Source organism: Amblyomma mixtum, chromosome 2 (genome assembly GCF_055824585.1).
Source record: "Amblyomma mixtum isolate Tamu chromosome 2, ASM5582458v1, whole genome shotgun sequence".
Lineage (NCBI taxonomy): Eukaryota > Metazoa > Arthropoda > Arachnida > Ixodida > Ixodidae > Amblyomma > Amblyomma mixtum.
In genome coordinates this window covers 282,593,208-282,615,351 of record NC_143013.1, presented here as the reverse complement: position 1 = coordinate 282,615,351, position 22,144 = coordinate 282,593,208, and the positions used below count along the sequence as shown (strand labels likewise).

The 22,144-nt window shown below is 43.6% G+C and overlaps 1 protein-coding gene across 1 annotated transcript; it reads right to left on the bottom strand.

The window, feature by feature from the left end:
• Window positions 1-5,017: 5,017 nt before the first annotated feature.
• Window positions 5,018-21,369, bottom strand: LOC149364233 (uncharacterized). The gene is made up of 10 exons (XM_089568652.1): window positions 21,200-21,369; window positions 20,289-20,346; window positions 18,312-18,448; window positions 15,627-15,739; window positions 12,699-12,859; window positions 11,779-11,877; window positions 10,625-10,739; window positions 9,151-9,223; window positions 7,621-7,666; window positions 5,018-5,125 (listed from the first exon to the last, which is right to left on the bottom strand). Exons 1-10 carry the CDS (start codon window positions 21,367-21,369, stop codon window positions 5,018-5,020), a joined length of 1,080 nt encoding a protein of 359 aa, XP_089424778.1.
• Window positions 21,370-22,144: the final 775 nt, after the last annotated feature.

Below are 22,144 nucleotides of genomic sequence, written 5' to 3'. Positions count from 1 at the left end.
CTGACAAAGAAAAGAAGGCCTGCAGACACTTCAGAAGTATACCTCGCCACGTTCCTCCAAGACACTCTTGTAGTGGGAAAATTAGAGGGGGGATCCCTTATAGTGTGGTGAGGCCCGCGCTAACCTTTTTCATGCCGTTTTCTTCGTTCTTAAAGTCGCGTCGATAAAGGAGGCTAAAACTGGCTTGAGTAGTTCTTATGCAGTAAAACTTTTCCACCGGTTAAGTATTCCTCTATAATTATAACTGCTATAACTGCCATGCTCGACTGCGCCGAGCCTAGTTCATAATCATAGTCAGGCAACCATGGCCACTCACTTCGCCACTTACCAAACTGTATATGAAGAGCCTAAAGGCCCAGCCTCCTTCTCTCTCCATTTGGTAATGCACAAGCCATGTTGACGCACTTTAGCAATGAACATCACTTTCACTTTATTCGTTACCCCTAGTACCTGGCTGCCTTTCCCGAATACAAATTACAAGCACAGGAGAATAGCAGTTTTTAGGACACTCTGAAAGCGCAGAAACTGTGCACGGCGACATTAACTCGGTCAGCTGTGACAAGTACAAGGTGCGCCGACAAGACACACCGTGAGCACCGAGCAAACAAGTCAAGCAGCGTCATTATTTAATGCCATTCAGCACCAGTCTCCGTCCCTCATGACCGCCATGGTCTAAGCCAATCTGTGGGATATGAAACACAGGAGGCACGTTCAGGAGATAGGGAGAAATCTCACTTTATTCATCGGCCCCGAGTTCGCCACCGAGGAGACCCGTCTTCTTCAAGGCCGGTTGGCGAGCTTTTCTTGGAGCCTGGCCTTTGGGCGAGGAAGAAAAAAAATAATATAAAAACATGTCGTGCTTGTATTCTGATTCGATAAGTGGTTTGCTAGAATTTTAATTCAATCTTGCATTCGCATCGATCGCCCGTAGTGGGCCTCTTTTGCCTAGCAGAGAACCACTGCGGGTGGATCTTCTAAATTAGTGCTTCGCTCAAAAGGCAGGCCATTTGTTCTACAAGCAACGAAACTCGCTTGTTTCATTGATCTAAACTTCGCTTCTGCGAAGCAGGGTGCTCCGGACAAGGCGAAATTATGACTCTGGGGTTGAACGATTTTTGAAAACAATGTATGCAGGTTCTTCAGCGAGTTATATTTAATGGTGAATGAGTTTCTCAGAGAGCGAGCATGTCCGCCACTCTAAGAAAAAAAATATTAAAGAAGCTCTGAAACCTTTCTTCATTTAACTGTATTGAACTCATCAGAAGCAGCAGCGGCAGGAGCCAGGTTAAGCCTATTGTAAGGCAAAGGCTTTCCCTATGATCTGCGTGTTTTGCGTCAGCTGTGGTCACCCTATCATAGAAAGCTTTCTAATCTAATTAGTTTTCTAATGTCACTCTTAGGATGCCGCTCTATTTACCTTCTCTCGCTATCTGCTCTGTTACTTAACTGTACATCGGTTTCCTATTTTATGCATTACATGCCCTGCCCAATTAAGTCTATTTCCTTAGTTTCTGCAAGGATATTAGTAACGCGCGTTTGTTTTCTAATTTGCGCTCCTCTGTTTCTGCTTGTTCTCATTACCTGATTTCTTTTCCCATACCTTGCTGCGGAGTCCTTCGTCTTATTCAAGGCGCACAGCGCGATCGACAGACACGGATAAAAGTGGACGGCACGGGCCCAACAGTCCGAACTAGCACCACTCATACAACTTAATATGAACCTAACCTCCACTAACCTCCTGCAGTTTCAATCTCATGGACAGTAATTGCAGGATACATTGGTTGTATACTTTGGGCGATATTGGTAGGCTGCTTTTCGCACCTTGAATGGTCCTGCCAAGAACGCTCAGACCTACTATAAATTTGTTCCTAATTTTTTCTCATTGCTTGAATCTACTACCGCTACGTTGTCTAGATGCATATTTTCCCTAAACTACAGTATACCTCACTACATTTGTCGTGAACTTGTGACTTTTTAAGAAATGGTTTATTAATTCTGTTCTTTTTTTTCATGTCAGTCGTCGAATTACCAGTATGCTTCGCCTATTTGCGCACCATATCCATGCGCTGCAATTCATCTTCTGAGATACTTCGCATGACAATGACATAAAAACGTCGAGCTATGCCGCAATAATCTTTACGCCTGTTTTTCTCCAATGTTCTGAATTCAATTCGCTGTGTCAAAACAACGAAACTGTGACACAGCAACCGCCCGATAAATTGCTGTGCTTTGAAGGTGTCTTTGTGCTGTTACTTAAAAATCGCCCAAGTCAGCTAACTTACAAGAGATGATATTTCTGTTTTGGTATTATCTGTATCTTCAGCAGAATAACTACCAGCAGCAATCGCAAGGCTATATATAGTCCTGCCTGTAGCCAGCAAGCGCGTCAGCTTCATCAACCTCAACCACAACCTGGCAAGAATGGTATAAGAGAGCATGTTAGTGCAGTCGCATATCGCAGGCGTGAGGAAGAGGAGAATTAAATTAGTTGCAAAGAAAGGAGAGACTTTAACTGCCGCACTTCGGGCGGACATCTGAACCGCGTTATGCAGGTATGAAAAAAAAAAAAAAAACTTGAAGAAAGGAGGCCGAACGGAGAAATGTGATGCGGCCTTATGAGAATCTACGCCTATAAATGAATGCTTCTCCAAGACGCAAGAATAGTTTCGTTCATCTCAAGTAGGGATGCATTGTGTTTATGAGCTTGTTTCACTGGAATCCGCTAAGTGTTAGTTGTGCTGTGCTTTTCCTGCGTCTTAAGCTATTACTATGCAGACGTCCTGCTTTGGAGCGACGTAAGCTGTGATGCGTCTAGCGGATGACAATCACTCTGTCTGTCCATCGTTCTTTCTTCTTCAACCTGCCGTAAAAAAAAAGTGAAGGAAGTTCTTTAACAAATGTAGCTACAACAAGCATGAAATTAAAAACGCTTTCACCTACGTTTAACAATTTTCCGTTTGTTTAAGGATATAGAAAAAAAGGTTGAATGATGATTACACAGCTTGAAATGCAGGAAATAAGAGCTAGCTGGCATGCGATAAAGCTTACGCAGAGAAAGTTGCAGCCCGCGGTCGCACTAGGTTAAACAGATTCTTTTTGACTACTACTAACTACTCCTTACCAGGTATTCAAGACAGCGTCCAGCAAATCCCTCTTAAGCCTATCGGCCTATCACGTTCTGTTCTGCAGCCACTCGGTGGTTCCATTTCTTTCTTGCGTCACGGATGATACCAACGCGTTATACGTGAATGTTCAAAGCCATGCGCCACGTAGCGACAACCAAGGAAGCTGAAAGTGCTTGTCCCAAATTGCTGATAATGAGGACGACGACGACAAACATGATGCCCACGAACCTTCGCATTAACAGCATCATGGTAAGAAGCTTCCGAAAAACTGCTAGGAACTGTCAGATAATTTTAAGCTTCATTGCTCTGAGCGGGCGATTCCGTTTTATCAGATGAATCGCGCCACTTAAAATGAAACGTTAATAAAACAGCAGAAGTTATTAAAAATCACGCCTTTTTCATCCGCCTGAAAGGCAAGGAACGCTTAAAGTAGAAAGTTGTAACTCCTAGTTCATAACACGGCTATGGTAAAATAAATGCCCTTATTAGGGCGTTTGTTTTCAAAAGGCAACTAGGACGATGAAAATCATATTTCTGATACACAGTCTCTTCGTTACTTGTTTCTTCAGAGCGATAGCCACTAATTCTGCTGTTTTCGAGTCATAATGCCTTCATGGTTTAAACTGCGCGAAGAAACGAGGACACAGCGGAAGGAAATACACGAATCCCCACCAACTCGCCCAGTTCTCCGTCCTTAATAATGCCTCTTTTTATTAGCGATCATTAGAAAGGCGGTGAAAAAGATGCAGTTATTTCCGTATGCTTGCAAGTTGAAGAACTATAACAAATAATTCGGTTCCTTGTTGCATAAAGCGCAATAAAATATTTCTACCTGCACGAGGCGCCTCGGTAAATCACTGAAATGTTCGCATGCTCACAACGTTTCTTTAATTTTATTGATTTTATTTCTGGCCGTTATTACCGTTGGCGCCCAGCGCATGGTAAGAAGTAGAGGTACGCGTAATTATAGCTTTAAATTACAAGGTTCATCGCACTTACCCCATGCTTTGGCTGCCCTTTGTCCAGATATCACTGAAAGTTTTTTCGATTTTCTTTCTGTAAAAAAGCACATAGATTGTTCTGTTAAACAACTCTGCGGTACAAATGACTAAGAAACTTTTCAGTTCTCTCGATATTTGTAAAAAAAAAATTGTTCATTCGTGGCACTGAGAACTGCACATTTTTTTTCCTCTGGAGTATCAAAAGAATGTACTCACTAGCAGCGCAATTAGAAAGATATATAATATCCGGCGGTTAATTAAGTGTCACTCAAATGTATCGGTGCTTACAGCCTAAAGGGCCTTCGTGAGCTTCACTAGAAGGGAAATTCTAACTAGGGCTCAAAAGAGCATTGTTCTGAAGCTGTCCCGCTAACTACCGTTGCAAAAGAGAGATCTCTCCACTCACAGCCGTCTTCCTTTTCTAGAGTACGACATTCATTATTCTCTCTGTACATCGCTCCCGCTTTGTCGCAAGTTTGCTTTCCCCTTCCGGGGGCGCACTCTCCTCCTTTCCATAATTATTTTCACCCCCATTTTTCTTTCTCAAGGCCCATCGCCTCGCGTCTGTCGAGGCTACACCGGGCGTTGTAGAACGGACATACATCAGGAAATTGTTAAGGGTAAAAGCACAGCATTTAACACTTATGGCGTATTCCAATCAGCGATGAGGAGCAAGATTTCTTGCTACGTGAAACCACAGAGTGTGTCCCAATGGGCGATTAGGGTTAATATCCTGAGGTCTAACTGGACCGCGGGGGTATGGTCCCTGGACTTCGTAGACGTATTGCGCTTTCGCTGATTCAAAGAGCTGCTCCGCATGGCCGATTGGAATATGCGTTTTAATCTATGATGCGTCGTCCAAGAGGAGAAGAAAGTGGCGGAATTTCGCACTCACTTGTGCACCCCAACTTTGCCGTACAAGTCCAAGAGGAATGCGAGTGCCGACGCGCCCAGCCAGATACCCAGGTAGGCGCCGGCGTACGCCAGCAGCTCGACCGACTGCGCGGCGTGTATAGACGAAAACGCAACGTCACCCGCCAGCTCGACACTCAAGGGTAGAAAAGTTCGTTTTCTTTATTGCGCTGAAAGCTTTGAAGCTCGCTTTAGGTCCCTGGCGCTGCTATAACGGCGTTGCTAAAAGTCACGGTGCCCTTTAACTACTCTATTAATTGAGTGACGCAGAAAGGCTTGAAGCGATATTTGCTGACAATTCTGGAAAATTGCAATAAAGAAATAAATAAACTATTTATTAGCTATTATTACGCGCTTATTTATTCAACACAGCACGTAAAAAGCACATGTGCGCACTTCGTTTTATGTGTGTAGTAACATATCAGTGCGATGCCCAAATAAAGTATTTCCGAACCAGGTAAACGACATTCCTTAGAGGTGAATGCGTCAAAAATTACTGAAGTAGTAACCTGGGGAATATATATATATATATATATTTTCTTAAACGTTTCGAAAGGCAGCAGTTTTGCGCACAGAGTTAAAATGTGAATACGAGGGAATTGTGTACGCTAAGCAAGCGACAACGTTTACCAAACGTACAAACTGCGTGGGGAATTCTCCCTTTCACTGTCCTCGATAAGAGCTGGTGCTTGAAAATTGTTGCACTGCTTGAGCGAGGATACACTGCCACGGGTATTTAAAAAAAATGACGAAACTTCGAAAAAAAAATTAAAAGAAGGAGAAGCTGAAGACGTTCGAAGGCTGCCCCGCCAGGTTCGAGTTAGTAGCGCTGTTTTTATTTCGTCAGGCGTTGCTTCATTCGGAATGATTCCACCGGGTTGTCTCTGAATTTTACGTGCATATATACGCCCTCAGGAAGCGGAGCTTCATATACTCAACTGTTAGCGTCGGCTGGTAGAGCACGAGCTCCTCGATGTCCGACCGGTAGCGCAGCTTCAGGGTGAACTTTTCTCTGCGACACCCCAGGCCCAAAAAGCAGAGGTAGCGGAAAGGAAAACAGCAAACGAAAGACGTGTAGTTTTTATCACGGTGGGGTTTATGACAACTTGCAAGGTAAACAACCACAACACTCTTCTGGTTAAGATCCCTGCTGCCTTCTCTCTTCCTCTTTGTCGCTTTTTATTTTTATTTTTGTTTTACAACGTCTTTATCGAAGCGCAGCTGCGTAGCCACCCCCCCCCCCCTCCCCAACACGCACACACACACACACGCACGCACACGCACACTTTGCTCCAGAGGGCGGTACTGGAACGCTTAGGCTAAGGATCTGCTTTGGCATTTCTGTGGGTGTTTGCAGCGTTACATACGAAAAGTGAGTCAAGCCTGTCGCGCTGGGGCCTTTCGGGCTCATTTTTCTGCCAGCAAGTTGCATCGAGCTCGGTTCGGGTGAGATCAGTTTGAAATGACTGTAATAATTAAGTTGAATCGCTCGACTGCCTTAAGAAAGCAGGATTGGGTAGACTTTGAATTTCAATGAACGGGTTTATACAAACGAGACTTTTTGAATCAAGAAAAAAAAATGAAAAAAAGGAACAATGTCTTTCCCGAATTGACACAACAGAAACAGAGGTGATCTAAATTGCAGTCTCGCACTCTGAACTATATGAACCAATCAGCCCACATCACAACCCTTTATGCACTTTTTCTTTTTGTTAAGCGGTGTTCACTGCCTCAGGCAGTAAAGGAGGGATGCTTATATGAATCAAAAAAGCTTGTTGATATGCTTCATAAGTGCTGCTTGCATTACCCGTTCGTGACCAGTCACCTATTCTTGAAAACAGTTATGTAAACAGCAAACTGAGTGCTACCCACACAAAAAGAAACCGTTAACTAAAAAAAGGCAAAATGAAAAAAGCCCAAGGAAGGGAACTTTATTTGAAGCCTACCCAACCTACTTTGTTTCCAGCGGGGGGCCCTGAAAAAGAAAAATGTGCGCTGTAATTATTTATAACGGAGCTGAAAAGGAGAAAATAGGTAATATGTTATCATCGCACTTGTTTAACCGGAAATATACATCACAAAATTCAAGTATGTTCTCATACACTCGTTGTCTATAAGTATAGTATATTGCTTTGACATTATAGCAGGCGAATTAGATTTATGCCCGTCAAGTGCATCCAGGCATCAAATGGTTTGTTTCATTCCTTGTTTCTGTCATCCACTTCTTTGTTTAATATTTATCTATCTGTTTCAAGTTTTTTCCTATTTTACTAATACGGCACATAGAAAAACGAATGGCAGAACAGAATCCGCTTACACGAAGGGCAAAAAAGATGATTAGAGGCTAAGCAAAAGCTTCAGGTGCACTTATTTTTCTACTGTACACCATTGTGCAGATATAATGCCACAGGTTTAGGTTAGTTTCGCCCATTTTACATATATTCTTCGCCCGCTTTTCTTCATCTCCTTTGTACCGCTGTGTGAAAATCAGTCAGGATATTGCTTTTTGCACACTAAAACGTTTTTTTTTTGTGGCGAAATGTTTTGTATGATATTGAATTTATAGCGCCAGCAACACGAACCTGTTCATCCGATATCCCGGATATGCGGACGTCGTAATGAATCTCCCTGAAAAGGAGGGAAGAAATTTCAAGGTTGTCGGAATTATTTTACTCTATGCCAAAAAACGTTTCAAGAAAAACAAAGTATGTCGAACGATGGCATTTCGGCAACTACAAGCAGCACGTAACTCATCGATATGAAACTGCCTTTTCTGAGACCGCTTTGGCTCCGCAGAGTGGTATGGCAGTGTCACCTATCGGCCGTGACGTTATTTCTTTTAAAACGAACGCCACTGTGACTGCCAAAGGAAAGACCGAACATCTCGCTGGTGCTTCTACCTGCAGCAACGAATGACTCCTGTCGGCGTGAGCAATATACCTGCAACGCCTGCAACGGCTTTGGAAGAGTACTTAGAAGACTATAGACACCAACTTTTTGCTTGCGTGTTTTCTTATTTCAATAATGTTAGAGAATAATTTACATAAATCACTCCGATATCTTCAGCTAATACAGTTAAATAACTTATAATTTAATTTCTTCTTGACGCTATGTTGGTTTCGATTTAGCCGAACGATGGTTGTGACACCTAGTTGGCCTTTAGGTCTGTTTAGGTCTCGTGTGAGACACGAAAGAAAATCGGCAATGTAACTACTGATACCTCGTTTGTTGTCATCAGAGCTCTTGAAGCACGCTGACTAAAGTGTTTTAGTGAATTAAACTACGTATCCGCCATTGTACTGCAGTTCTTTTCGTGCCTCAGGTGACCTAAACGTAACCACACGCAGAGCCATTGTTTAATTGTTGAACTCGAAACCGGAACAGCATGAAAAAGAAATCCTGTCATAAATTACTCAGCGGTTGGAGGCGAATACCACGCGATGATCCATTTGCGCTAATGTCTAAGGATCACATCAAAGAAAACACGCAGCTAAAATTAGGTGTCTTCAGTCCTGTAATCCCTCCTTTGTGCCTTTAATTTATATCGCTAAAAAGGCTTCTGCAAGGATGTCGAAGAAGCTTACCATTTGTATATTCGTACTCATTGTTCGTCATATGAACCCCATATCCTGCCAGATATGGTTTCTGGGTGGGAAACCGCGCAGAAGCGATGGCATAGACATAAGGGAAGGTTACACAACACAGCTAAAACCTTCAGTAGATTTAGTTGTTGAGCTAATTGTTATTGCAGATTTAAGTTAGCTTTCCAGCGCAGTGGCACACGGTGAAAGCACTAAACTATCAACTAAGCGATGAACTTAAATCAACAGGCACAATGTTGTGTCACCTTCTCTTATGTCTGTGTCATCGCTTTAGCACCGTTTTCACTCCAGTGCTCAGAAAGCCCCAACCGGCACAACTCGATATTTCAAATCGGGAGCGATATCGTCGTGCGTTTCATTCCTGGACATGAGACATTTTATACAAACTTCAGTGGAGCCAACGCTGTTTCAAAGTTCAGATCAAGGTTTAGGAGCTCGCAGCAAGGTGCTAAACGCTACAGCAGCGTAAAGTTCGTGAAAATTAGAACTGAAAGAAGGTTGTGCACTTACTCGCAAGGCAGACCGCAAATGCGCTCGCATTTAGCGTAGGTGTCATTAGCGGCAAGAGCGGCCTTGCAATTTTCTGCAAAGAAGAAACAGAAACAGTTCAATGTTTGTAATATACTGGCAGGCAAGTGCGGTACATACGCGTATCGCGTCACGTATCCTTAACCTACATTTAGGAGAGGGGAAAAGGCCGAAGGAAGAACTTATACACGATCCTGAAAAAACGTGCAAAACATTCCGCTCGTTTGCAGAATTGCTGAAAAGTCTTCAGGCCAAACAATTTGCTTTTGAGCAGTGTAGTCAGAAACGTAGGGCAACCCCCCCTGCAGCAGCTATAAATGTCCGAAGAGGTGAAGGAAAAAGCTTTCCTTTTCCTCCGTAGATTAGATCTTCGGTTGTTGCTTAACTGCCCAAATAAGCGGTTCAAAACCAAACCCGTCGGCTCTTTCATTTTCTTTACCCGCAGTAAATTGAGGCCGAGATCACTTGCCTGTTACACAGGGTAAGGGTGCTCGTGTGTCGTGCAACTGAATGTGCATTTGTCGCGTACATTGGCTTACATTTATGACTACTATTATGTCACTATAGCATGAGATTGCTTCAAGAAGCCGCGGAAAAATGAAATTGTTGGTTTATTCCCGTTAAAACACGAGAGTTTGTATTGTACGACGTTTTGTATTTAATGGGTACAATACAACTGATTCCCCATCTTCGTTAATGGCAGCAAATTATATTAAGCCTCTCCATGTCAGCCGCAAGATATCCCGCCTATCCTTGCTTCACCAACTAATTCATGGAAAACTAGGCATCTCTCCAGCCCCTATGTGCAGTTTTCAAAAACGCGTAGAACTCGTCGTCATCATAATCACACTTTAGCACCATACTTGGCGCATACTAACGCTTTTAAATTTTCTTTTTTTCCGAGAACGATTCACGAGTGAAACGCCCTGCCTGTGCAAGTGATATCGGCTGTTGATTTTGACAAGGCACTTTGAGAGCTTTTTTAAATCATATATGTGCTACATTGGACAATTTTATTGTTCTCTGTGTTTTACGATCCAGCTGCTCTTGTATTTAGTGAATGTATTTTTCTGTCCTCCCTGTCAATAATGGCTGCGTTTGGGCGAGTTGTCTCTTTCTGTTGTCCGTTATTTTTTTGCGCTTTCCAGGTAAAACTGTCCTCCCTGTCTGGACCCAAATGAGGGTCTGGAGTAATGTGGACATAAAATAGTTGACATCGCCTGTCAATAACTGCAATGGTTCGACCAAGGTATAATGAAACAACTTAATTATTATCAGGCCAACAGAAAATGAACAAGGGTTGTTGGCAGTTAAGGGAAGAGTTTCGACAATAGGGCTTGTCTTCGTCTTAGGATAACAAATTGTAGTTAAAAACAAAGTGGCAAAGTGAAAAAGAGGTAAAAAAAAAGATGGTGCAGAAGGTGGACGTTGGGCCTGTGAGCTTTGGGATGCTCACCTGATTCGTTGAAGTCGCACGTTGGGGAGGGGTAGCTAGCCGTGAACTCGTAAGCAGCCTGGACGCAGCCACAATGGATCACCTCCAGCTCCATGCTGCACTTTTGCACGCACAGCTGGCAGCAGGAGACAGTGAAAAAAAAAATAGATATATATGCTTTCTGACTGCTCGTACTTGCTTTTAAATTTGTTTTCCTTATTTGCGTGGCGTGTGAAATGTTCCTGACGAAAGCAAGGGATGATTTTGGCCTTCATATATGGAAGAATGCTCGAACACCAAGCGCATTTTACGGGCAACAGGGGAGCGATACTTTGAAGGCGTGATTTATTTATTTATTTATTTATTTATTTATTTATTTATTTATTTATTTATTTATTTATTTATTTATTTATTTATTTATTTATTTATTTATTTATTTATTTATTTACATATATACTTTACAAGCCTCAAACGAGGCATTGTGTGTGTGTGGGGGGGGGGGGGGGGCTCAAATACAAAAGTTTCTCTAAAGTAGATTAGAAATCCAAGGCACAATGGCAAGTACACCAAAAGAGACCAAAAAACTGGTGAGCTCAGATTATAAGGTATCGTATTTAACAAAGAATGATATAGAGTATAAGACAAAAACTATGAATCATGGAACAAATGAGGAGAAATTCACAAAGTATCACATAAATGCAAAAAAGAGACACTTCAGGTATACGTAAGGACAATTGAGCATAAACAGAACCAACGAGGCAATAGTCTCAAGTGGCTGAAAACAAAGTTTAAATTAATCATGAGCCTAGAAATGACGTGTTTAGCGTTTTCAGCGAACTGTTTGAGTCGACATTTGCGAAATGTGTCGTGATTGCGCAGCAGGGCAATGCAGTACGGAAGATCGTTTCATATGCGGGTGGGGCGTGGGAGTGACCGATAGTTAAAAACATGTGTACTGCCGTATATGCGGGCGTAGCTGTAGTTATTATGTAGCCTATGGGATAAAAGGAGGGACGTTGTACATGTGTTAGTGGTGAATGAGTGACATGCGCGTATTTTGAAAGAGAGACAAATGTTTTGTCCAGCGCTAGCTTTCCTTTTATGTTTATATTCCGGATGTGCTTATGTACACGTCGGGGAGGGGTTTCCGACACCGATCTGCTGACCACACTTACGTCGTAGTTCAGCCGCCCTTTAAACTCCTTGAAGGAGCCCAGCAGCTTGTAGTCAGTGCACTTGCTCTTGTAAGGAGCAGGCAGCCGAACGGTGCGAAGCTGCGGCAGAAAGTACCACTTAGGAACCACCGCTTGCTAATCATGGGCAACGGAAAAGAACAGTATACAAGTAAGAGGAAGCATTCCAAAATCAGTACGGACGTGAACCAATAAATGCTCCCAGCTTTAGGGTTCATTGTGCCTCGTCCTGAACGTTCTGGTGCACATTCCTGAGAAGACCTTTCAGGTATTTGCAGAATCATAAGGTGCGATATAAACGTTGTGCATATATCTATGTAGATGCATGTTGAATGAGACGCAGTTCTGTCACTGTATGAAAAAAAAAAGAAAACGCTACATATTTACGATCGACTCTATTTAAAGTGGCGAAACGAGATTAAGAAATTTGAGGATTAGATTAAGAAGTTTGAGGGGTACGCTGGCCGCAGCTGGCAAAGGACAGAGTTAATTGGAAAGACATGGGAGAGGCATTTGCCCTGCAGTGGGCGTACCCAGGCTGACGATGATGATGATTCTAGCCAAATGTTGACTGAAGCTAACTTGAAGCTAATCGTGGCAAGCACAGCTACCTATTATTGTCATTCTTCATTTCCTAGGAATGTGGTCCAATGTGAGGCTCAGCGTCCTAAACTTGCACAAAGGGCTATGAGGGCCGCCGAAGTGACTCCAGATTAATTTCGACCACCCTGGGTTCATTAAAGTGTACTGATATCGCATAGTAGCACACAGGAATTCTTGCGGTTCGCCTCTGTATATAAAAATGGCAGCCGTCACTGCTTAAATCTGATCTCGAGACCTTGACCTCGAATGCCAGAGCCACCCAGTCACCGTTCACTGGTTTTCCCAAGGACGGTACTCGCCTGCTGGACGGTCACTTGGATTGTTTTTCCGGGAAGCAGCTGCACAGCGGACAGCTGGTCGGGAGGGGTGAGTCCGGTTTGATGCACGAACAGCGGGTAGACCCAGCGAGGGAGCAGCAGCATCGTGTCACGCTTGGAAAACTTGTAGCGCAGCTCCAGTTCTGCATTGCCGATTAGTGAACGTGTATCTGCTTCTCTTGTACAGCAGAAAATGCGGCATAGCATCATTCGCGTTCAGTAAGACTAAGTTTGCGTTTCGTCTTATCTAGCCCAAATGTCAGATCACTAAAAGCAGACGAAAGACAGGCACTCGTAAAATTAGTGGCGAGGAAGGAAGGTAAGCTCCCCGGTAAACAACAACACAAACATATTTTGATAAGCTTCCGCTGGAAATGAACACATTTCGGTGACAGCTAAACAACCGCCTTTCAGTTTCGATAGAGCCAGAAGATAAGTCGCTGACACGGCAGGACGATGACAACAATGCAGTTGATATTTCGGAACCTCTACAGGAAGCCTACAGACCGACAGCAATACTTAGATTTCACTACCCATCATACAAGACACTGCAAGCAAGACGTATCTGTAGGACAGACACCGTGCCTTAAAATAATATGTACTGACGACGACCACTATTTGAAACATCTCACTCACTAAAAAACGCCCTAATTGACAAGAACCATCTTCAGAACTCCCTTAATAATGCTTTCCAACGAGTAAAATGCAACGGACATGTTCTGACAACGCAAGCCTCATGGCCACCAGCTCGTAGACGCGAAAATTAAAACTCAAACCACTCGTTGGATGACGCACATGAGGGAAAAGATTAGGGACAGTCCGAGGAACCTAAGGAATCGTATGAAGCGCTTAGTTAGGATTACAGAAAGCATAAACGATTGCATGCAAGACGAGAAAGGCAACCATCTAAAATGGAGCGGGGCTAATTTTATAGCGAATCACCCCATCGATGTACAGTAAATGTAGGGGAGCTTTTCAAGCCAGCTGACGCTGCAAAGATGAAAATTTGCAGACGAAAAGTTAAAGAGAAGCCGAAATGGTGTTTAGAGAATTTGAGGTGATTCAAAATTTGAAATGTATGAAACTCCTAGGTAAAGCATACAAAGTAGTTCGGCGCTAGAATTTAAAATGGGGACGTATTCGCCGACTTAAACAGCGACAATGTTTAGGCTTCTCCTGAGAGCGTCAGAGAAGGGCGGAGAAACTCGTGATGACGTCATTGTTGCCAAAATTTTAGATGTCCGCTGCCTTTGCCCACATGCTGCCCTGTGACGACCGATGCCATGAAACAATTCTTCGCTGGGCCTACTTTTCGGTGCAGTTGGCTTTCTTCCTTGAAGCAACTGTTTCTTCGCTGGAAACATTGCGACGCCGTACGTAAGCCATTATTGCAGCCTCTGCCCGTCGTTGATCATTGCAGAGAAAGCTGAACGTCGACGTGGCCTAATTCTCCGATTACGTAACTGTTTTAAATGCTAGCAAAAAAAAGAAGACAGGAAGTCTCACTTGCAGGTTTCACCCATTCGACCCCTTTAACTCGCCGAATTCTAGAACACACGGGCGCTTGTTTGTCTTGCCTTGGTCTTTTCTTTTTCCTGTCGTCTTAAAATGACCTTCATTTCATTATCTGAGCTTCGCTACGGTGGAAAAATTGACAGCGGTGCTACACAAGGCTATAGTAATGCCTGTCACCACAACCCCCTTCAACTCACGAAAGCCGGAGCTCTAATCATATAGTAAGAAGTTCCCTCCTGGAAGCAACCATATAAGTAAATATTTGCCTATTTTTAAAATATTCTGCTCGTCAATAAAATACACCCAGAAGCGGCTTTACACAGCGCAACGCACAAGCGACAAGAAAAAACTGACACCACGAGCGCTGTGTTGACAATAGGCCTGTCTGATGCTGAATGACAGCAGCTGGGCTTTAAAACTGGCTCTCACCAGGTTTGCACACTAAGCAGGATTTTGAAGAACAGATTGCAGAAAAGGGCCCAACGAACTAGAAATTAAATGTAATAAAGCCGCTTCTAAGTATGTACCAACTTTCCCAGATCTCCGCCTTAATTTTATTTATTTATTTATTTATTTATTTATTTATTTATTTATTTATTTATTTATTTATTTATCTATTTATTTATTTATTTATTTATTTATTTATTTATTTATTTATTTATTTATTTATTTATTTATTTATTTATTTATTAGTTACCTGGATCGCCCCGCAGGGCATTACTGCAGGGGGGTACAGACTTCATTATAGGTATAAAACAATTATTGCAGTGCATGGAAAAATGCTTCATTAGATGTGATGCATACAATGCTCGATGGCAAACTGTTCCAGTCCCGAACAGTTCTAACAAAAAAAGAATAACGCAAGACGTCACCCTTGCAAGAAAATTCCCTGACCTTCAAGCAGTGGTCCAGTCGCTTTGATATATAATGAAGTGCTTGGATATATTGTTCGCGGTTTATGCCAGTTTTTGAATAATAAATCTCATGGAAAAATTTCAATCTGATGTACCTTCTACGGTCCTTCAACTCTTGCCAGCTAAGTTTTCGTTTGCTTTCCGTCATACTAACTTGCCGATTATAATTACCAAGAACAAATCTAACAGCCCTATTCTGAATTTTCTCTAATTTTCCTACACACTCAGATGTGTGTGGGTCCCAGCAAACACATCCATATTCAAGTATGGAGCGTACATGACTGAAATACAGCTGTGTTTTTAAGTTACTTGGTAAATGGCTAAAATTTCGCCGTAGAAAACCCAAACGTGATGCTGCCTTATTCTCAATATAATTAATGTACCTGTTGTAACACATTGTTGTAACATATTGTTGTAAAACATTTAAATTGTACCTGTTGGCGTGGTGAAAGGGCGCCAGCTGCTATGGCAGTCCACTCACCCCAGTCCCACTGTTTGGGGCAGTTCTTGAAGGGGTGCTCCTCTCGGGGGATGGCGTTCACATCGATCGTGTAGCACTGCTGCGACGGGATCCGGTAGTAGGCGCTCTTTATCCTGGGTTACTCGAGCAAGGAGAGAGAAACAGACAGACAGAAGAAGGAAAGGCAGGCAGGTTAAGTGGGCATAATGCCCGATTGGCTGCCCTACGGATGGAAATAATTAAAAGAGATGAAAGAGAAGAGAGAGTTGTGGAGTCCGCCTTCTACATGGCACGTGAATATGATTTTGGGTCAGTCTGCGCCAATAAAGGGAATAACCAAATAAGCTCCCTGTTTGCGTCTTGGCCGCCGCTAAAGTCTGTGTCTTTTAGATATCTGAGGAGCAAGATGCACGAAACACGAAACAGACGAAACAGACATAGGGAGGTATAATGAAAGCCTTGTTGCTACCACGTGAATCGCGATGAGCACTTTGCCGGCAAGTTTTTTTGTTTTTTTTTATCTGTGCGAAAGTAAAATTGCATGTCAGAGTAGAGGGGTGTCCGCAGGTAAATATGCAGCCTTTGACAAAAGTAACCAGGCTGCATGGTATGCTTTTGAGTCGTATATTCAGGCTGTTATGCCAGCCCTTAAGCTCTATATATCTGTATGGTAAGGAGCAAGGAAGCCGTGAGGGCTCTACTATACGAATGAGAAGCAAACCATCCAGCCTGGTTACTTTTGGCAAAGTCTGTACCTGTGGAGAGTGTTGCATTACAGCTAATTTATTTGTATGAATGCTGCATTCCTTTAATGAAGTCATTTTGGTTGCCTGAATTCTAGTTCCACTCCTTATAGAGTGGCTGTCCGTAAAAAGAGTTTGTAGTACGTAATACTGAAAACGTACGAACAATTTCCTGAAACGGTCACAAAAAGCGCGCCTACGCAATCGCTCACGTTCAATAAATGAGCGATCTTCGGCGAAAAGGAAGAGTTAGCCTTACTATTGAGATTATTTTTTGAGGTGATTGCTCAAACCAGTCCTCGGCGTTACTCCTATGCAAAACATTTAAACGAAATTTCGTAACCGGTCGTAAAACGAGCACACGGCGCTAGCTGCCTTCGTAACACAGTCGACGTCTCTGCACCTGGTCCAATCGAGACCGGAAAATTCAGTTCCACGTCAGTACTAAGTATCCGAAGCTTATTTGAAACGACGGCTTCTGAATTCGCGCTTACTTAAACTTCAATTTGCTAGAAATACCTCTATTGGAAATGCATGCACTCGCGCTCGGAAGTGAGGTGTATGCAACCTAAGCAACGAAACAGGAAAAAATTCGGTCAAAATCTGATTACAATTAAACATTTATGAAAGAAGTATGATGTGTTCTAGCGTGGTCGACCTTTTCAAATTCGTACCCGCTGAACCGCTCTATGCCGCTGTTTGACGCGGTTTTTGGACGTCGTCACCATCACCTATGCTGTCTCGCCCGGACAGTGCAGCATTATATTACGCGTAGCATATTACAATCACTCAGTTCAGCCCTTGGGCGCGGCCGGGCAGCCACCAAACCACATGACGTGACGTCACGCCACCACGTGACGTGACGTCTTTTTGTTTTCTTTTGTAAATACAGTATTATATTTCCGTAAAAGGGATGAAGCTGCAAACACTCCCGGTTCCACCGGACATTGCGTGAGGAGTGTGCGTGGTGGTACCGTGGGTAACTAGCAGGTGCATTGTGGTTGAAAGTGACGTCATGACAATAGGTTGACGCCATTCGTGTGAGAGCCAGATTTGAGGCGCACATGTGTGCTGCTTTGTTCTCGAGGGGTATCAACAGTAAAAATAAATTTCAAAAGCAGCGTTGCTTGGTGATAGTTGACATGCAGGAGACAAAAATTGAAGCCTGCGTAAAACTCATGTGTACAGCCTTTATAAAAACTGATAAGCCAAATCTATGAATCAGCTAACTTCCGGATACGTACGTTGTAGGACCCCTGATTTCTGATGCTTCGGACAGTGTGAGGAAACCTCAACCTCAGGGCTTTTTAGAACAAAAAATAGCTTTGTTAGCCCCAGTATAAGGTCCGGAGTCGTCTAACTGCATGGATTGCATGACGTCACAGTGGCAGCTATGTTGGAAAAACAGGAGCATGGCGCAGGTCTGCGCTAATCCGCTTATCACCACCCCCTCCGTGGAAGCTTACTGCAAGCTTAATGTAAGCTAGGTGCGGTTCTCCATGATGCCAAACTTCACGTTACGCTCAGGTTCTCTGATGCAGTTTAATGATAGTGAGAAAGAAGTTAGTTAGAAAATTAGTTACAAAGAAGGAAAGACAAGAAGGAAAGAAAGAAGGAAAGACGAAGACAAGTCCCCTTGTCGAAACGTTGGCTCAAGCAACCTGAGGTTTTCCCCTCCCTTGTTCATTTTGTGATCGCCAAGGACCATCTACCACACCCTCTCTCTACAAAAAAGTTAGTTAGTTAGTTGGTTAGTTGGTTGGTCAGTTAGTTAGTTAGTTAGTTAGTTAGTTAGTTGGTTAGTTAGTTAGTTAGTTAGTTAGTTAGTTAGTTAGTTAGTTAGTTAGTTAGTTAGTTAGTTAGTTAGTTAGTTAGTTAGTTAGTTAGTTAGTTAGTTAGTTAGTTAGTTAGTTAGTTAGTTAGTTAGGTATAAAGTCCGATATGGAGAACAGTCTGGACTCACGTGCCAGTGCAGTTGAAGACGGCACACTCCGGGCTTCCAGCTGTCATGAAGCAAGTGAAGAGCTCGTCGGTTTGAAAGGCCGTCGCTACACGTAGCTCAGGCATCACCTGGGCTATGTAGACACCAGGGGCGTAGATCTGCACCAGGTTTAGGCAACCAGGTTTAGGCAGCGCTTATAGGGTGTGGCCTAACCATTAAACAGCATCCAACGAAGAGATCACCATCATCGTTATCCTCAGCTATGCAATTTAAAGCGCGCTACAAGACCAAACTCTAAATAACCATCTACTGTGCCACCTGCCACCATTCTAATCCCGGCAGATTTGCCAGTCTCATTTTCCCTAATTATCCCCGCCAGGTTTATCTTATTCACTCTTTTCACTTAATCTCCGCAGCGGTGGCTCAGTGGTTACGGCGCTCGGCTGCTGACCCGAAAGACGCGGGTTCGATCCCGGCCGCGGCGGCGCGCCGTCAGTGCACGTTAAAGAACCCCAGGGGGTCGAAATTTCTGGAGCCCTCCACTACGGCGTCCCTCATAGCCTGAGTCGCTTTGGGACGTAAAACCCCTATAAACCAATAAACCAATCCTTTCACTTAATAGACCACCGGTTATTCCTTCTCCTTAACATGTGTCCCGCCCAAGCTTACAGACATGTTATGTAGAAAACCAGCGAAAAGTACGCATTCACAAGGAGGAGAAGTACACAGGACAACTGTGTACTTCTCCTTCTTGTGAATGCGTCCTTTTCGCTGGTTTTCTACACAGGACAACTGTGTACTTCTCCTTCTTGTGAATGCGTCCTTTTCGCTGGTTTTCTACATACCATGCACCAACTGGCCCAACAAGCTACGCTTCTTCAAAGCTTACAGACTTCCTCTCCATAGTTTCAGTGAAGATACCAATAAATTGCCCTAATTCTTCAAGCCACTCTCTATCTCTAAATGTTTGTCCAAACTGTTGGCTTGGAGTGAATAAATCTCTGCATCGCAACAATACTACAATGCACTATATTATGCTATTCTGTACTTCATTGCGTTGTAATATACCGTTCTACAAACACGGTACTGTGCATTGATATACTATGTCTAACAATTTGTTAGCACAAATGTGGAAGCAACATGTGGCGTCAGGAAGCTTACCAGAGATGCTTAAATCGAATGCTTAAGACCTGCCGCAGCGGTCGAATTTCGATGGAGGCGAAATTCTAGAGCCCCGTGCACAGTGCGATGTCAGTGCATGTTAAAAAACCCCAGGTGGTGGTCGAATTTTCCGGAGTCCTATACTACAGCGTCCCTCATAGCCTGAGTCACTTCGGGACGTTAAACCCCAATAAAAAAAATTGGCGGGGGGCTTAGCTTTGGTTAAGCCTGGTAGGTTGCGAAAGCAAAAGCACAGCGCCTCCAACTGAAGGAACGCAGTGCGCCGCGTCTACCGGTCACGCGTGGCTACAGGCCGCCGCTGCGCGACGACTCAAAGCGTCTTCGGTAATTTTTTTATATTTTGTTTTTGATGTTGTTGCGACTGAGAGAAAGAAAACATAATCTACAGCTGGTATGACGTCACAGCGGCAGCGCGGCAAACACACACCGTAACGGCAGCTTGGCTCTCTGAAGGAGCGAGTTGGTCGCCCATAATGTACAGCTGGTATGACGTCACAGCGGCAGTAGCGCCACAGGTGCGCGGCGCGGCGTAACTGCAGCCGGGCTATCTGAAGGAGCGAGTTGGTCGCCCATATTCACTCCGCTAGAGGTCGAACGTAACAGCGGCCAGGCCACGCGAAGGCTCGAAAGGGCGAGTAGTATTGCTTTCGCAATAAAAAATGCGCAAGACGAACTGATAGTCTAATGGAACGATTTCATACGCATTGATTGCGAATAGTTGCAGTTGGCATGGAGAGCGCCTATATAGCGCCAAATAGCGCCTATCATTCTCGCGTCTTATTCTTGCGCTCGCTTTAAGGTTGTAGGCTCACGTACCATGTCGTGCTTTTGACACTTGTTGTGTCTGTAGTTGCAGAGCTTCTCAATGCTCAGCCTGCAGGAGAAGGAGCGGGAGAAAATAGAGAAATTTTCACTTTCTGCTACAAGGCCGTCACAGGCACGCAGACAAAGGAAAATGCACTGTGATCAATCTTTACAATAATTTTGCCAGCCGTCGCATCATTACGGAATATTGGCATTTCTTTTTTACAGCATTTACAAAGGTGAAAAAAAGGCTTTTGATGCAAACAGGGTAGAACCATTTGTTACATAGCTTTCGCATTTTTTTGTTGTATTTTTTGCACTTTGTCAGAACGGCCAGCCATTATACGAGGCCAGCGAGGAACGCCTTGCTTTGCATGAAGAAAAGCGTGCTACCGCAGTCCCCTATATTAAAGTTATGTGTCTAAAACGAGCCCGGATATATGAAAGAAAAATGAAATAAGAAATGCATGACATTCTCGACCATATCGACAGAGGCAGAGAAAGCGTGAGAGAAGTTCGTCAGAACGGCTTCAAACATGTGATGACATATGCGTGACCAGACCGTCAGGTGAACAAGTCTCCACCCTTATAAAAATGGTCTATAGCGTTTCCATTGACCGCCCATATACTTCTTATAGACTGTATTGCCTTCCTATTGATACTTCCGTTTGTATGTTCATAGTCTATGGAGTGTCTTTAGACAAAAGTTTTCTAAATGTATATGACCATAAATCTACGGATCGTCTATACACTATCTATAGATTTTATTAACAAAAGACTTTGGAATCTCTGTAAACTGCCTAAAGAAATTTTGGTATGAGCAGAGCGAATAAGCTTCAAGGAATCACGTCAATATAGCTATGCGCTTCGTAGAATCGACGAAAACGTCATGGGTCGAGGAGATCCCATCATGTCGCACTCACCAGCCATCGACGCACACGGTGACTGCGGGAAAAACAATGTGGTTGCCCCTCTGTCTTTCATCCATTGTGACGCTGAAGTTATACTCGAGGTAAACAGCCAACACGGTGTAGAACTGGTAGAGGAAAGACGATAGGCACACGATGCGTACGAACAGGTGTAGCCGATTCATACTTGGAACACGAGCGGCTTGCACTGCGCTCCCCTCAGCTGACCCAGTGAAGGAAGACTGCTGCCCTTCTTTCAGAACGAGAGCTTATTGATTCAATTATATCTCATAGTCATTTACCTTTATCTTGGCCAATGTCATCGCTTCTGAACTCATCGAACAATGTTTTCTTTTTTTCGTAATAACAGAGCGACTCGCGTGCTTCACTTCCCTGAGAACGGAGGACAACATTTCGGCAGACTGTTCTTTAAGAAACTTCAGGTTCTACCATTAGTGCTCTTGGGGCTATACACTGTTTGCAACAAAGGCAATTCTTTTGCTTCTACGTACGCTGCAATATGAGTAGAGGCGGAACTCCAATAAATCCAGCGGACGAGTGTCTTTCTCCTCGTGATGAATGGACTGTACTTTAAGCGCACCATTAAGGTTGAGACATTTGTGTTCTCCCCCAGTGCTAAAGTGTGCATCGTGGTGACAGAAAAGAAGGTTTTAAAAAGAAAAGCCAGCACAATGCGCAGACTGCTGCGTTTGTCCTCGTCTTGGTCTTGGAACAATGGTCTTGGAAATAAATGGTCTTGGAAATATAACGACGAGAACGAAGCTCCTTCAGTATACTTCACCAAAACGTGTTTTGTAGCTGAAGCTGAAGACGAAGCATGGGCCCAAGGCGCACAGAAAACCCGTCAACCTTAATCAATATGACGTTTCATTTATGTGGCTTCTAGATATACCGAAGAAAGCTTAGAATACAATTTACGAGAAAACAGGCTTTTCGGTG

Excerpts from the sequence above, each read along its gene's own strand:
- LOC149364233 (XM_089568652.1), bottom strand. The coding sequence starts at position 21,369 with ATGAATCGGCTACACCTGTTCGTACGCATCGTGTGCCTATCGTCTTTC. Across the intron at positions 18,449-20,288 it reads AGTGTCAAAAGCACGACATG|ATCTACGCCCCTGGTGTCTA; the intron begins GTACGTGAGCCT and ends AACCTGGTGCAG. Across the intron at positions 10,740-11,778 it reads AAGGGCGGCTGAACTACGAC|CTGTGCGTGCAAAAGTGCAG; the intron begins GTAAGTGTGGTC and ends TCCTGCTGCCAG.